This window comes from Balaenoptera ricei, chromosome 2 (genome assembly GCF_028023285.1).
Source record: "Balaenoptera ricei isolate mBalRic1 chromosome 2, mBalRic1.hap2, whole genome shotgun sequence".
Classification (NCBI taxonomy): Eukaryota; Metazoa; Chordata; class Mammalia; order Artiodactyla; family Balaenopteridae; genus Balaenoptera; species Balaenoptera ricei.
In genome coordinates, this window is record NC_082640.1 from 80,463,812 (window position 1) to 80,479,815 (window position 16,004).

Below are 16,004 nucleotides of genomic sequence, written 5' to 3' on the forward strand. Positions count from 1 at the left end.
TTTAACCATGAAATCTAGGCTGGGTTAGAAAGGAAGAGATGCCCTGAGGGGCCCAGTGGACTAAGAGAATACAGAGCAGTTAAGAAATTAGAGGGCACTGTAAGGTTGAAGGTTGACTATAAAGGGAAAGTTTACAGAATAGAAAGTTCTGGTCAGTGGCTGGGATTCCAGAGTTTGATATCACTGAAGTAGTACAGTTCAGGTGACGACAAAGTCCAAGATGTGGCCCAGGGAGTGGGTAGCAAAAGTGAAGTTGAAGGGAAGGTAATTTGAGTTAAGGAGTCCCAGGTATTTCAAGGCTAAATTGATAAATGGGTCATATACATAAACCTTAGAATCTTCTGGAATTATGGCATAAATTGGGATGGAGACAGATCCTGGGAGCCAGGTTTCAAAGCCCTCAATGAATAAGAGAATAATGCTCTTAAAAAGCCAGTTAGATGACAGAGACTGGAAGGCCACAGGGTAAAGATGTCTGGAGTCCCAAAGGATGATGATTTTTTCATAAGGGGAGAATTACACCTTGGAACTAGCAGAAGCGAGTCTGGAAAATGCCAAGTCCTATGGTCCTAGCCCCTTCCCTGATGGTCCTCTGTAGAGACAGTGGTAGAGATAGCACTGCCCTCCGGAAAGAGCCAGGCTTACTTTAAAAAGCATTGTGTGGAAATTTTGAGGATTAAGAAAGGATTGGGTTGGGAGTTGGAGTCAATTATGGTAGAACAGGAATAAGAAAGTGCAAAGGAATAGAGGAGGATGAGAGTAGGAAAGACCAGCAAATACGAACTTTCATGTGAGGACAAAGAAGAAGCATGCTTTTTGATCAGCCCAAAGGTAGCAGGTTGATGGAGATGGTTAGAAAGTCCTTTGGCATAAGATGTTTTTGGTGCTGGGACTGGCTAAACGTCTTAGACAGTGTTTGATCTGGTTTTATTTTTGATATACTAATGCTGTGATTTCGATTTAAGAGAGGAAAGAGCAGATAAGATCATTGAGCTGAGGTTGGAATTTGACAAGTACAGCAAAAGATGTATGTGTGTGTGTGTGTGTGTGTGTGTGTGTGTGTGTGTGTGACTGCTGGCAAAAGCAATGAATTGCCAGCAACCTAGTGCAAAAGTGTACTTGGTTGCAGTCGGGTGTGACTGGTAGATTGTAATCACTTCAGTCTCTGTTGTTTTTTGTACCATTTTGCCTCACTGCCTCCAATTAGGTAGAATAAGAAAGAGAAGCAAAATAGGAGAAGAAAAGAGTTAAAAATGAGGAGAGATGGAAGAAAACTTATTAACTAGTGACACCCAGAGAAACAAAGTACAGTTAATCATAGAGCCAAGTACAAACAGATAAAAGGAAAGGTACTAATCATTAGAGAGAAATGTATCCTCTCTGGCAATGTAATGCAGTACAAAAGACAGAAACAGACATAATAGAACCCATTCAGAAGCAGTGTTGAATTTAAGCCAAAAGATAAAATACTTTCAAATACTTTCTTCTCCAGAGGCTTTGTTTCATGCTAGCCTTCTATATTTACACAGGCAAAAACAGTCCAACTGTCCTTTATTGTTTTTAAACCCGTGGGTAGAAGTGGACAAGCCTTCCAAAAGAGCAATAGTTTGAGAAAACTGTTTATGGGATTGTATCTACTCGAAAGAGACTCTTAGAAAAAGCCATAGAATGTTTTCATTTTTTTTACCTAGCATTCTACTGCCAAGTCTTAGTTTTAGATGCCAAATCTACCTTTCAGGAAAATTTATAAGCTTAGGTAATTTTATTTGCTCATGAGAACATTTTACCGTTGGCAATTAACATTGTACCAGATAGCTTTTTACTGAGAACATCTCATAAAACAGAGTTTCTGTGCTCTAATTTATATATTCGCATGGTGTGTTGTTATTTAACAGCCTTACATGACTCAGAATCTGTAAATAATAGCTACCCTTCCAGTCAATTATAATCATATGAGGTTAGATGAATCGTTGTTCTGTCCCACTGATGTTACTTTGTGCTTGAGTTTTACCATGCGTTTTTTTGGATGCTCTCTTAACCCCAGACTGAAAGTTCCTTCTTCCCCCACATTAGGACCACTTGAATGCCATCTGCATACCTCACTCTCTACAGCAAATTGTAATGTTAGATAGGAGGAAATTAAGGATATATAATTCTACAATCTAGCGCCCAGCATCATATCACTGTTGTTACATAAAATTACCTACATTAGTTCTAGTGTCTGAATTTTCTTTTTTTTTCTCTTGGCCTAAGTGTCAGATTTTATAGCCTGCCCAATACTCCAGTCCTTTTAAGACTGAGGCTCTGCTCTGCTTTTACTTATTCTCTTTCCACCCAAGTTAATTCTCTTCTGAACCCCAGCTTTGTGTGTGGGAGCCTGCTATTTGATGACTGACTAACCTAGTACCAACTTGTGCCAGTCTGAATTTCTGTTTGCTTGCTGTTTGTGAATTTTCTGTAGCTGCATTCTATCTGCCTGTCTGGATGTCCTTTTACTTCATGTTGGACTTTTTGATACTGATTGTTAACCACCTGTTACCATCTTCTCCCAACACAGCTTACAGTTCTACTTGCCAGATTGAATTTCTTTCTAACACTTTGGTTTGGATCCATGCCCTGGCAAGAACTGTGAAGAGTTAACCGACCACAGTTTCATAGGTGCTGACAGAAGTCAGGAGACTCATGAGTCAAAGAGAAAGGACTTCACTATTCAAGGCACATCAAACAGAATGACCTTCGTGTTGGTTCACTCTGCCCCTAAAGTCCCATGGGGCCAATGCAGAGGGGGACCCAGGTGGATGCTGTACACACAGTAGGTTTTGTACCGTAGCTGAGAAGGCCAAGCTTAAGGAACACAGCTTTTTAGAGAGGATTATAAGCAAACCTGTCCAACTTTTGCCTCACAAGGTGATAATATCTTTATTATACTGAGCAGTGAACAAATCTATTCTTTGCCCCAGAGAGAGACACTATCTCTATCTTCCAAGGCTGTGCTCTATACAAACATCTTCGAAAAGATAGTCCCAAACAGAAGCTGTCAGTGCATCTGACATATGACACGCAGGGTAAAAGACCCATGGAGAATTGTCTCCCAGTATCCTCTTGTACTTGCCTACTTTCAGAACAGATCTGCCAAATCTGCCTTGCTCTGCTGCATTTTTTACAACTTTATTTGTTTATGGAGATAAGACAGTTTTCTTATGCTGCTACCTTTTGCCTGACATAAAGTTTAGAAGCCATATTCTAAGATGACTTCTTTGACATAATTATAATTTTGTTTGTTGATTGTATGTATTTTACAGCCCATAATATTCTGTTGCAGTACAGTCCCTATTATGGCCTAACTTGTCATTTTATTTTGTGTGCAGTGTCCTTTTCCTCCTTCCATCCTGAGTGCTAAATTGTACTGGTTGATGTTCCTTCACTAAGGTGCACTAATACTCAGTTTTAGAAGCTCTTGAGATACCAAGAATGTTTTCTACCCACATAAGATGCTGAAAGAAACAAGGACCTTAAAAGTCTTTTGAGGGGTAGGTGGCTGTTAGAGTCCTTATTACCCACAAAACAGAGCTGTTGTGTCTTGTATTGGAATATGTGTTACTCTCTGCCTCCATTGCTGTTTCTAAGCCTCACTGCTTTTTTTTTTCAAATAAGAAAACATTGTTATAGTTTAACTGGCAGATTTTTTCTTACTATATATAAAATGACGGTGTGACATATAATCTGTAACATCTCAGTATACAAAGAACAGTACTATCAAGGTACAAATTCTACATCTTGCTTCCTTTAGTCATTTCTTTTTTTTTTAAATTAATTTTTATTGGAGTATAGTTGCTTTACAATGTTGTGTTAGTTTCTACTGTACAGCAAAGTGAATCAGCCATACATATACATATATCCCCTCTTTTTTGGATTTCCTTCCCATTTAGGTCACCACAGTGCATTAAGTAGAGTTCCCTGTGCTATACAGTATGTTCTCATTAGTTATCTATTTTATACCTACTATCAATATAAGCCCCACTGCTTTTGATTTCTCTTTTGATTTCTGCCCCTTTCTTTACTTCCCTCCACATTGCTTCTTTCTTATCACTCCTGCTTCTTGTAACTTCTCCTATGCTGAACCGTTGCTCAAAATGTTTGGCCCTTTTGGCCATTGCCAATCAGAATGTTTCTTTCTTTACAAAGTCAAACCAATCAATCATCATAAAAATGACAGGAGTGTTCGCAATTGTCCACGTCTCTTTTGCTCTTTCTGTACAGTCAGTACCATAAGGACTCAATGTGTTTTGAATGAGTACTTTTGCATAATTCTTTTCACTGGCATTGCTTTATTTGGAGCCATCAGGCGAGACTTACTGGTTATTAGCTTCTCTGTTTAAATTTGGTGTTCAAAGGCTACTACCCTTAAGACAGAGGTTTAATTTTTTTTCCCTTTCCTTTTGAAATTCAGCTATTTCTGAGTTCAGAACCATTCTGAAAGCCATAAAGCAAGTTATGCTTTATTGGTTGTTTGTACTGGTATTGAACTTTAAAGAATGTAATGTTCATTTGGATTTATATTTTAATATATATGTAAACATTAAAAATGTTTAATACTTCCTATTTCTTGCTCTTATGCCTCCTACAATGGCTCTTATTTTTTAAAATTTTTATTGGCATATAGTTGATTTATAATGTTGTATTAGTTTCAGGTGTATAGCAAAGTGAATCTGTTATACATATACATATATGCACTCTTTTTTAGATTCTTTTCCCATATAGATCATTACAGAGTGTTGAGTAGAGTTCCTTGTGTTGTACAATAGGTCCTTATTAGTTATCTGTTTTATATATAGTAGTGTGTATATGTCAATCCCAATCTCCCAGTTTATCCCTCTCCCCCCTTTTCCCTCCTGGTAACCATAAGTTTGTTTCCTACATCCTACACTGGTTCTTTTAATACTGCTTATTGTAAGTTCTTCTTCCCTTAGAATCTGGGAGGATTTTTCTGATAAAACTGTTACATTATAAAACTGTAAACTTATGTTAAAGATGAAAAATGGAACTCCAAATGAATGTATTAATATAAGGTTTATATAGCTATAAACCAGTGGAATAGATAGCCCAGAAACAACCTTCACATATGAAAATCATATGGTCAAATGATTTTCAACAAGGGTGCTAAGACTATTTAATGGAGAAACGATGTTGTTTTTCAACAAATGGTGTTGGAAAAACTGGATATCCAGTTTTGATTCCATTTTCAGTCTTTATTCCAAAGAATGAATTTGAACCCTTACCTAACACCATATACAAAAATTAACTCAAAATGGATCAAACACCTAAACATAAGAGCTAAAACTATAAAACTCTTAGGGGAAAACATAGGGTTCTTCATGACATTGGATTTGGCAATATTTCTTGGATGTGACATCAAAAGCACGGGTAACAAAAGAAAAAATGGTTATTTTGGAATGCATCAAAATTAAAAACTTTTGTGCATCAAAGATACTGTCAACAGAGTGAAAAGACAACCCATGGAATAGAGAAAATATTTGCAAATCATATATCTGAAAAGGGTTAATATCAGAGTACATATAAAGAACTTCTACAACTCAACAGCAAAAAATAAACAGCCTGATTACAAAATGTGCAAAGGACTTAAATAGACCTTTCTTCAAAGATATGCACATGGCTAATAAGCACGTGGAAAGATGCCGAACATCACTAACCATTCAGAAAATGCAAATGAAAAGCACAATGAGATACTACTTCACACACAGAAGGATGGCTATTATTAAAAAACAAACAAACAACAAAAAAACCCCAGAAAATAACAAGTGTTGGTGAGGTTGTAGAAAAATTGGAACCCTTGAACACTGTTGGTGGGAATGTAAAATGGTGGTGCACAGTAGAGAAAACAGTACGGAGGCTCCTCAAAAAGTTAAAAATAGAATTACCATATGAGGGAATTCCCTGGCAGTCCAGTGGTTAGGATTCCATGCTTCCACTGCAGGGGGCACGGGTTCGAACCCTGGTTAGGGAACTAAGATCCTGCATACTGTGCAGCATGACCAAAAAAAAAGAATTCCCATATGACCCAGCAGTTCTGTGTCTAGATATACACACAAAAGTATTGAAAGCAGGGACACAAACAGATATTTGTACACCCATGTTTATAGCAGCGTTATTCACAATAGCCAAAAGGTGAAAGCAACCCAAGGGTCTATTGATGGATAAATGAATAAACAAATGTGATATATCCATACAGTAGACTATTATTCAACCTTAGAAAGGAAGAAAATATTGTCACGTGCTACAACATGATGAACTTTGAAGACATTATGCTAAGTAAAATAAGCTAGGCACAAAAGGACAAATATTGTCCTTATATGACTCCACTTATATGAGGTACCTAGAGTAGTCAAACTCACAGAGACAGAAAAAGAAGGGTGGTTGTCAAAGGTAGGAGGGAATGGGGAGTTATTGTTCAATAAGTATAGAGTTTCATTTTGGTAAGATGAGAAAGTTCTAGATATGGATGGTGCTGATGGTTGTACAAAAGTGTGTAAAGTGTGTATGTATTTAATGCCACTAAGCTGTACACTTAAAAATGGTTAAAATGGTAGATTTTAAAATTAAAATTAAATTAATTTAAAAAGAAGGTTTGTAGTAGACACAATTGGTTATCTAGCCAACATTTATCATCTCCGTTTATCCTTGTTGGCGGAGTCCCTATTTTGTTTAGGTGTGTAGACCTTGCCTGTGTGACTTAGGGTGGGGACCTTATCCCAAGTTCAGCTATAAATTCTGATTGACTGCAACAAATCAGGATTACTTTCATTACACTGCTGGTGTGTGTGTGTGTTTTATGTATATGTGCAGTAATGTTTATTATAATATTGTTTATAAAAACTAAGTATTGGGAAACAAAACACCTAAGTGTCTATCAGTAGGAGGAGACTGGTTTTAGAAATCCTTGCACAAATGAGAGAGTGGTCTGTAAAAATCTCTGTAAAAATAGTATATCTCTATATTTATTAACATGGACAGATGGTCATATTGTTGAATTTTTTTAAAAGTTCCCAAACAGCAGTATATAGCATTGAGGAGTGAAACTGGAGAGAGAGAGAATGGGTAGAAGAATTGAGAACAGGAGAAACTGGTGGGTTTTTTAAGGCAAAATATTTTTTAAGGGTAGATATTTTTGGTCAGTGAGATGGGAAAGGAAGTGAACTGGGAGATTTCTGGGCAAGGTTTTCTAGCTCTCAAGGAGCATATCCCAGAAAATACTGTCCCATTTTCTTCTAATGAATATTGTGTCTGAATGTGGCACCTTGAACTATGCATGAGGAAAACCAGCTCCAGGATGAAGTAGCTGCTGAGTCCAGTAGGGTGGAGAAATGGAAGGAACCTGAGGCCTTGATAAGATCCTTGTTCTGCTGGTCATGTTGGGCATGGAGCCTTTGCCTCTGAACTTGCTTAATGTGAGGTGATCTATTTCCTTCCTTGTTTACACCAGTTTGAGTTGAGGTTCTGTTACTTGCAGTCAGAAACATCCTAGCTGAAATGAGACATTTCAGAAAGCTAAACTGTTCCCACAGAATTAGCTTTTCTAGTTTGTGGAAGTTATTTTAAACTTGAGTCAGGCTTAGGTTAGATGTCACAGTGGTGTCATTTTACCTTTTATTCATGATTTGCTGGCTCCTTTTATGGGTCTACTTTTGAAGTCATCGTGTTTATTATTCTAGAATTGTAAAGTGTACAGTACAATCGACTGGAAATGAATACAAAGTGTTGTTTATATGGCACTTTTATATTTGGCAAAGTATTTTCTATTTTCCTTATGTTTATGCATTTTTTGAAATACCAGGAATTGTACATGAAAAACAAAAAAGAAACTTTATGTTTTAAATACATCCTTTAATTATGTACGTCTCTTTATTTGAAGAGAATTTTGGAAGGTTTGAACTGAAAGAGTGTATTTATTAGGATGCTTTTGTTTTGCAAGTAACTGAGAAACCCAATTTAAACTGACTTAATGTTTAAAGGAATTTATTGGCTTATATAACTAAAAAGCTAAAGGTGTGTTACATTTCGGGTAAAGCTTGGTCCAACAGCTTAACTGCCTTTTTATCCTTTTCATAATTCAATAGTATCAACTTTATTCTAGTGCTAGCTCCTCCCACAGTATTAAAAATGGTCAGCAACAATTTGGGCTTATGTGCTTTCTTCATTTGTGTCCAGCAGGGGGAATTTTCCCAATTTTTCGTTCTCCAACGTTGGTAATCAAATCACAGGCTTCATTCTGAATAGACCAGTTTAGGTCATAAATCCAACCCTTTGTCAATCATTGTAGCAGGGAGGATGGAAATATGCCTATTGGCTTAAGATACTGATTGGCTACCCTTGGAGGTGGAGGTGAGGTCAGTCCCGTTCAGATTACATGCTGATGTATGGAGGATAGGTGGGCTTAGTGCCACCCACAATGTCCATTTTACAAGGAATGGAAAGAAAGGAAGCCATCCATCCCCTGTGCCAAATATCATTAGATATTATTTCTGTGTTTCTCTTTTAGTGTTACATTGTTTTTCTTTTATGTTTTCATCTCATTAGCAAATTGTTTGCAACAGAAAACTATTTGGCAGCTATTAATGCATACAACTTAGCCATAAGACTAAATAATAAGATTCCACTACTATATTTGAATCGGGCTGCTTGCCATCTAAAACTGAAAAACTTACACAAGGCCATAGAAGATTCTTCTAAGGTATGTATATCTATTTATTTATGTATGATGCTTTAAAATTGTTATGCTTCTATTTATTGGTTTAAATGATGCCCTTATCTTTTGTCAGTTAAATTTGAATAAATGAGATGCAAGGATTTTAAGAATCTTGCTTATTACATCTTTTTACTGAAAAAAAATATATATATATTTTTTTGGCCGTGCCACATGGCTTGCCGGATCTTAGTTCCCCAACTAGGGATCGAACCTGTGTCCCCTGTATTGGAAGCACAGAGTCCTAACCAATGGACCCCCAGGGAATTCCCCCCAAAAAGAATTTTTTTTAATGGACAAGGAACTAGTGTTTCTTGAGACTTCAAATTAGATTAGAGATCCCCTATCAATTGCCCTGGTGTATCAATTGAAGTTCAGAAGGAAATTAGTAAATGGTTGTCAGTTTGTGCTCACCTTTTTTCTTATTAAAGTTTTGCAGACTTAATGTGAAGATAGAACACTTGGTGTCACTACTGCTTGCGCAGTAAAAGGATATCTCCATGATCATTTTTCCATTTTCAGAGTAATTTAGTATATTCTAATTTCCATTATGAATATCATGTCATTATCTTAAACTTCTAGTTTTTTCTTTTTTTTTTTCCCCCATATCAAAGTAACTTGTTTTAAGGGAAATCACATGCAAAATCTCTTATGTGTCTCCTTGAGATTGAGGATATAGAGGAAACAATCAAGTCCTCATATTTTGATCTCATTAAGCTATTGAAGATCTGACAATATTTTTATGATCCAGTTTTCCTATTAGTAGCATAATTTCGGGCACAAACAAATATTTATTGAATGAATGAATAAACTGAATCACCAAATTTAAATATAGAAGCATTATATATAGTATATATAATACTATAATTAATAGCATTAATTAAATTAATGCTATTTAATCATCCCTGCTAGTAAAGGTAAAGCTGTAGAGGTTTCAAATGATAAACTAAATCATAAGTTTGGGGGCAAGGGTATGAATCTCATATAGGAACAATTGAACAAGTCCTAAAATTGTTCAACATAAATGTATGTATTTGATAAATTCCTGTCCTAGTTAAGCCAAAAATTTAGGTGGGTGAGGGCTTGAGGCTTGTTTTAAAGTTGAGTTTTATCATGTTTTTGCTCAAGTTTAAATTAGGAAATTATATTTTTCCCTATTTTTTTTTCTTTTTGTAAGGCACTAGAATTATTGACACCACCTGTTGCAGACAATGCTAATGCAAGAATGAAGGCACATGTACGACGTGGAACAGCATTCTGTCAACTAGAATTGTATGTAGAAGGTAAGAAATGACAGAAATGTTTTAAGTTCGAAGTTATACTCTAAAAAAAATGTCATTGCCATTATTCAAGATGACTCCATTATTTTATACTTCTGGCATTTAATTTATTCTTTGCAATTTATCTGACAAAACAAAAGATGATTTGAAATATTTTAAAAAATCATTGTTGTAGAAGGGAATTAACACAAGATGTAAACATCTCCCTAGGTCTAGGGAGATGCTGTAGTATCAGACAAGTTTTTTTGTGGAAAGATGTGTGATAAATGAGTCACTTAAGATATAATGGAAATTTTAAAATGACCTTCTTTGGTCAGACACACAGACACTACATACATACATATATACATATATACATTCATAAGCTCAGAAATAACTGATCTACCACAATGTATGATCAATTGCTTATTTTTGTGAGACCGTACTAAGGTTTGTAATTCAGTCTCATGTGTATGGAAGCCATATTTATTTAATTTTTATTGTTTTAATTTAACTTAATTTTTATTGTTTTTCATTTTTAATGTAATTAAGGACTATTTGCGGTTACTCGTGTTGCCCCCGAGTTTTATCTTCAGTGCTCTTCTTCCCATACTTCCCTACCCAGATTCCCGTTCAGTTTCCCTTTATTCAAGGCCTAAAGGCCTATTCCTGATGATGTCTTGCCAGGGAATTGGCTTTAGCTTATAAAGTTTTATTATTTCTGACTTGTTTGTAAGCTTGTTTCTGGCCTTTTTAGATTTTTCTAACCAAAGCATCCAAATTAGGTTTATATGCCTATCCTTTTTTTTAAGAGTCTTGTCTAGCTTCATGACGATAAAAATTATCAAGACAGGAATGAAACACTATAAGCATTTTTTAGGAATTACAGCATCCTAGACTTTTTTGAGCTAAAAGGACCCTTCATTTTAAAGATGAGAAAATGGAGACTTAGAGACGTTAAGTGATTTGCCTGAAGTGGCATGGCAAATCAATAGCACCTGGAACTCAAGTTTCCTTAGAAATTCTTCTCACTGATATTTTTGTTAAAGATTTAGAATCAGTTATATATTTTTAACAACCAGTCCACAATGCTTTCCTTTTTAACCAATTTTCCTCAAAGAAATTTTGTAGATAGGATAATTAGAAAAAAAAAAAAAAGAGAGCACAAACTATAGTCTATAAATTATATAAAGTATGGATTGAGTGTACCAAAATTATTTTTTAAAATCTAGAATTTTGAAATAAGATGACATTTATTACTTTTTCATTGAAGTGATAAAAATGTCCTTTTGATATATGAGTTTTGAGTCTATTCATGCTTTAATGAATTTAAGCTGTTAGCTTATTTGTATTTCAGTTTAAAATAACTGCTTCTTACGGACTCTTGAATGAAATCATAATTATTTCTGAAATTACTGAAAAATTTCTTCAGTCTCTTAGAGACCATGTATGTGAAAATGGGAATCTGACTAAAACCTGTTGCTTGTGCTGAACCATGGATTTAATGATTCTTTTTATTTTTAAAAAATATTGTTTAGATAACACAAGTATTTATAAAATATTTTGTTCATCATCATTGCTATATAAATATAGGCCTACAGGATTATGAAGCTGCCCTTAAGATTGATCCATCCAACAAAATTGTACAAAATGATGCTGAGAAGATTCGGAATATAATTCAAGGAACAGAACTAAAATCTTAATGACTACTAGAAGCAACTAAGTATTGTACTAGGTATTGTTCTAAGTTTTACAAAAATAACTGGAGGCATTAGGAATCTGTGCATATTACGGCTGATTATACAGAATCACTTTCTCTTTAGTTCTGTACAGGGCAGAATACTATACATCTGTAGAAAATGAAATGTTTGATTTCAATGGCTTTTGAATAAGTAAATCAAAGTAAGAATAATCTATTTTAATTTTTTGTTTCATATTACAACATAATTTAATTATATTTTTTTGTTACTGAATTCAGCTTGCCCTTATAACTAACAAAATATTTGTTGGTGTGATTACCAGGACACTTACTGATTCATTTTTAATGTGGAGAAGTTTAAAATAAAAGATTGTGTTTATAAAGTATTTTTGTTTGTATTAAATACTCTATTTAATTGTCTGAATGATTGGCCTTGGTATAATCAATACTGATGTTTTGACTTAGTTTCCAAATGCACAGAACCTTCTTTTAAAAAAATACTGCTCCGCTACCTGTTGTTTGAGGTTAGACCAGTTTACCCTAGTAAAACAACTGTTTGGGAAACCTTATCTTCAACTTTAGTTGTGGGAAGTGTTTGCCAAAGCGTCGATCATATTTTATAACACTATCTGGTGGTGATAAATTTTCTACTGAGATTTTTTCTAGTACCTTCAAGTACATCAGGAAAAAAACAAAAGAAGGCAGCAGGGACTTCCTTGGTGGCCCAGTTGTTAAGAATCTGCCTGCCAATGCAGGCGACAGGGGTTCGAGCCCTGGTCCGGGAAGATCCCACATGCCACAGAGCAACTAAGCCCGGACGCCACAACCACTGAGCCTGTGCTCTAGAGACCGAGAGCCACACTACTGAGCCTGCGTGCTACACCTACTGAAGCCCGTGCGCCTAGAGCCCGTGCTCTGCAACAAGAGAAGCCACCGCAATGAAAAGCCTACACACCGCAACGAAGAGTAGCCCTTGCTCGCTGCAGCTAGAGAAAGCCCGTTCGCAGCAACAAAGTCCTAACACAGCCAAAAATAAATAAATAAATTTATTAAAAAAAAAAAAAAAAGGAAGCAAAGGTGAAAATGTTAACTTAGAGTATTATGATACTGACACTGGATTGCACCACCACTTGTGTTATATCTCTGTGATGATGCAAGCATTAAGCAAAACCAGTACAGCTTCCCTTTTGCATCCAATAGTTGTCACATTTCTCTGTGATTACATGTAGAGGATTTTTAGGAAAACAAAACAAAATTTTTAGGAGTAAGTTTTTATAGTATTTGTTCATCAGATGTCATTCAAGTGGATCATAAAACAGCCTCTTTCTTAAAAAAAAAAAGCAGTACTTTTTTGAATAGGTAAGAGTATCCTAGTTCAGCAACCTTGAAATTTTTACTTCTATAAAGCAACTCTTGATAACTTCTATAGCAGTTCTGCCCAGTTATCAGACCTTCTGGTGAGACAGGATTGCTTTTTTCTTATAATCAACCCTGGTTTGGTTTTTTTGTTTTAATTAATTAATTAATTAATTAATTACTGGCTGTGTTGGGTCTTTGTTGCTGCAGTGAGCCGGGGCTACTCTTTGTTGTGGTGCGCGAGCTTTTCATTGCGGTAGCCTCTCCTTTGCCGAGCACGGGCTCTAGGCACACGGGCTTCAGTAGTTGTGGCACTCGGGCTTAGTAGTTGTGGCTTGCAGGCTCTAGAGCACAGGCTCAGTAGTTGTGGTGCATGGGCATAGTTGCTCCGCGGCATGTGGGATCTTCCTACACCAGGCCTCAAACGCGTGTCCCCTGCATTGGCAGGCGGACTCTCAACCACTGTGCCATCAGGGAAGTTCCCCTGGTTTGCTTTTATTTTTAAAAATAAATGTGACCAAAATAGAGATGGTTCTTCTGTTTGTCTCATACCAGTTTGACATTCAAAATACTTTAACCAAACTAGTCTTTCCTCAGGCTCTTCCTGTTGCAGGAAAAATGGGGCACATGAGGATGGTCATGTCCCAGGTCTCGGGTGAGTCCCTGGGACAGGCCACCAAGTGAGGATCCTTGGCTTCGCGCAGGAAATAATTCAAGAGCGAGCCATAGTAAAGGGAAAGCAGGTTTGTTTAGAGATATACGCATTCCATAGTCAGAATGTGGTCCATCTCAAAAGGCAAGAGTGTTGCTGAGGTGTGGGGGGGATAGTTTTTACGGGCTGGGTAATTTCATAGGTGGGAGGATTATTCCTACTGTCTTGGATAAGGGGCAGGGATTTCCAGGAATTGGGCCACTGCCCACTTTTTGGCCTTTTATGGTCAGCCTCGGAGCTGTCATGGTGCCTGTGGATGTATCATTTAGCTAATGTATTGATATTACAGTGAGCGTGTAATAAGGCTCAAGGGCTACTGGAAGTTGAATCTTCTGCCATCTTGGACCTAGTTGGTTCTAACTAGTTTTTTTCTGCATCCTCAATGGCTGTGTCATTCTTTTAAAGGTTGTGCCCTGCCCCCTTCCCTCCTGTCTCATTCCTATTACTATCCCAATCAGAAAACAAAAACTGGGCCCAATAGCTACCCTAAGAGCAAAAAAATCTATTTTTGGAGGAGGTAGAAGAAGGGAGTCTTAACTAGTTATTTATTCTTTTTGACCCTATCCTCTAAGTCTTGGTTTAAAAGCAACAGACACTCATTTGTATTCACTTGACCTTTTTTGAGCAATCTTCTATTAAGGGACTTCTGTCTTAGACTGAAGTAGTGATAGAGTTAAAATATAGATACAGACATTCCCATTTCATTTATGATAAAAACATGCTTCCCAAATAATAGTGTTATCATTAAAGCCTATGAGTAAAAGATTATTAAAAGAAAAAAATTGTCATGGTAGTCCTTTGACATGACCAAGCCAGAGAAGGAAGGATTTATTACTTGCAGCAAGTAAGGAGAACACTGGGGATCTTTCCCAAGGCAGTGTCTCCCAGAACAGCAAACTTGGGGAAGTTTTAAGCTAAGGGTCCATGCATATTCATGAAGGAGCTTGAGCAGAGAATTCTGCATGGCATTGGGCAAAGGTCAACAGAGTTCCAAGCTTTAGTTGATTGAAGTCATGAAGGTCAGAAAAGGTCAACATCATCATCCCTTAGCTTCCAGTAGATCTGGTGGTTGAGCCCTGGAGGGGGTTTAAATTCTGCAGAACAGCTCAAGAAAGTGCTTCAGGCTAATCTTTACCATTGAAACAGATCTGGAAGTCTTTATTTTATTTTTTTTTAAAGGAAGCGGCTTTTCTTTTTTTTTTTTTTAATTTTTATGTATTTATTTATTTATGGCTGTGTTGCGTCTTCATTTCTGTGCCAGGGCTTTCTCTAGTTGCGGCAAGTGGGGGCCACTCTTCATCGCGGTGCGCGGGCCTCTCATTATCGCGGCCTCTCCTTGCGGAGCACAGGTTCCAGACGCGCAGGCTCAGTAATTGTGGCTCACGGGCCCAGCCCCTCCGCGGCATGTGGGATCTTCCCAGACCAGGGCTCGAACCCGTGTCCCCTGCATTGGCAGGCAGATTCTCAACCACTGTTTCACCAGGGAAGCCCCTGGAAGTCTTTATTATCCGATTTGTTATCTCTGTTGTTGTTCCTTCTCTTGCCTGATAAGAGTCCTTTGTTCTTTTGTTCCCTTAAGATCATTATTACTGAGGGCAAGCATTGTGGCCAGGCTTAGATCACAAAATGGCTTAGGCCTAAAATGGCTTCTCTTATGTCAAGAAAGCCATGTCTGGATCTCTTTCTCTGAGGACCCCCTACCGTAACTGCTTATTACGTAAATACACAGTGTACACATTAATTAAAGAAACCTTTTCTGCAAATTTGGTAATAAACAAATATCAAAGCTATATCAAAATTTTGCATGCAAAGGAAAAACTGCTAGTTAGTCCATTTTGCAATTGATGCTTTATAGAAATAGGAAATGTTAAAAAACAAAGTTCAAAGTCTGAAGACCTAATTGGCCTTATTCAGTGATTCATGATTTAAGCAGTATCATATCTAGCAACTAGAAGGGCCCCCTGAGAGGTTGTACAAAAGGGAAGGTTTTTATAGAAAGAAGGGTGGGGCACAAGGGAGCTATTAATGAAAAAAAATAATGGATTATTTTTAGGCTAAGGCATCTTTTGCTGGGAAGGGTTTTGTCAGGCAGATTGCTTCTTCTTCCTTTAGGGTGTTGGGTGGAGTTGGAGAGGGCCCAAGTGACAGATTACCTCTTGGTGCTGACCAGCAAATTCCAAATTGATTGATTAAGATTACATTTCTGGGAAAGGTCAA

At 36.8% G+C, this 16,004-nt stretch overlaps 1 protein-coding gene across 2 annotated transcripts in view; it reads left to right on the forward strand.

Annotated features, from left to right (window-relative positions):
* Positions 1–11,998, forward strand: part of DNAAF4 (dynein axonemal assembly factor 4) — an 82,468-nt gene extending 70,470 nt beyond the window's left edge. The window contains exons 7-9 of one of the 2 annotated variants that reach the window (XM_059913248.1): positions 8,596–8,749; positions 9,939–10,044; positions 11,614–11,998. In XM_059913248.1, coding sequence (XP_059769231.1) covers positions 8,596–8,749; positions 9,939–10,044; positions 11,614–11,723 — 370 coding nt within the window. In that variant the 3' untranslated portion in view covers positions 11,724–11,998. The remainder of the gene's footprint in view (positions 1–8,595; positions 8,750–9,938; positions 10,045–11,613) is intronic. The other variant, XM_059913249.1, reaches the window with a different exon arrangement.
* The last annotated feature ends 4,006 nt before the right edge of the window (positions 11,999–16,004 follow it).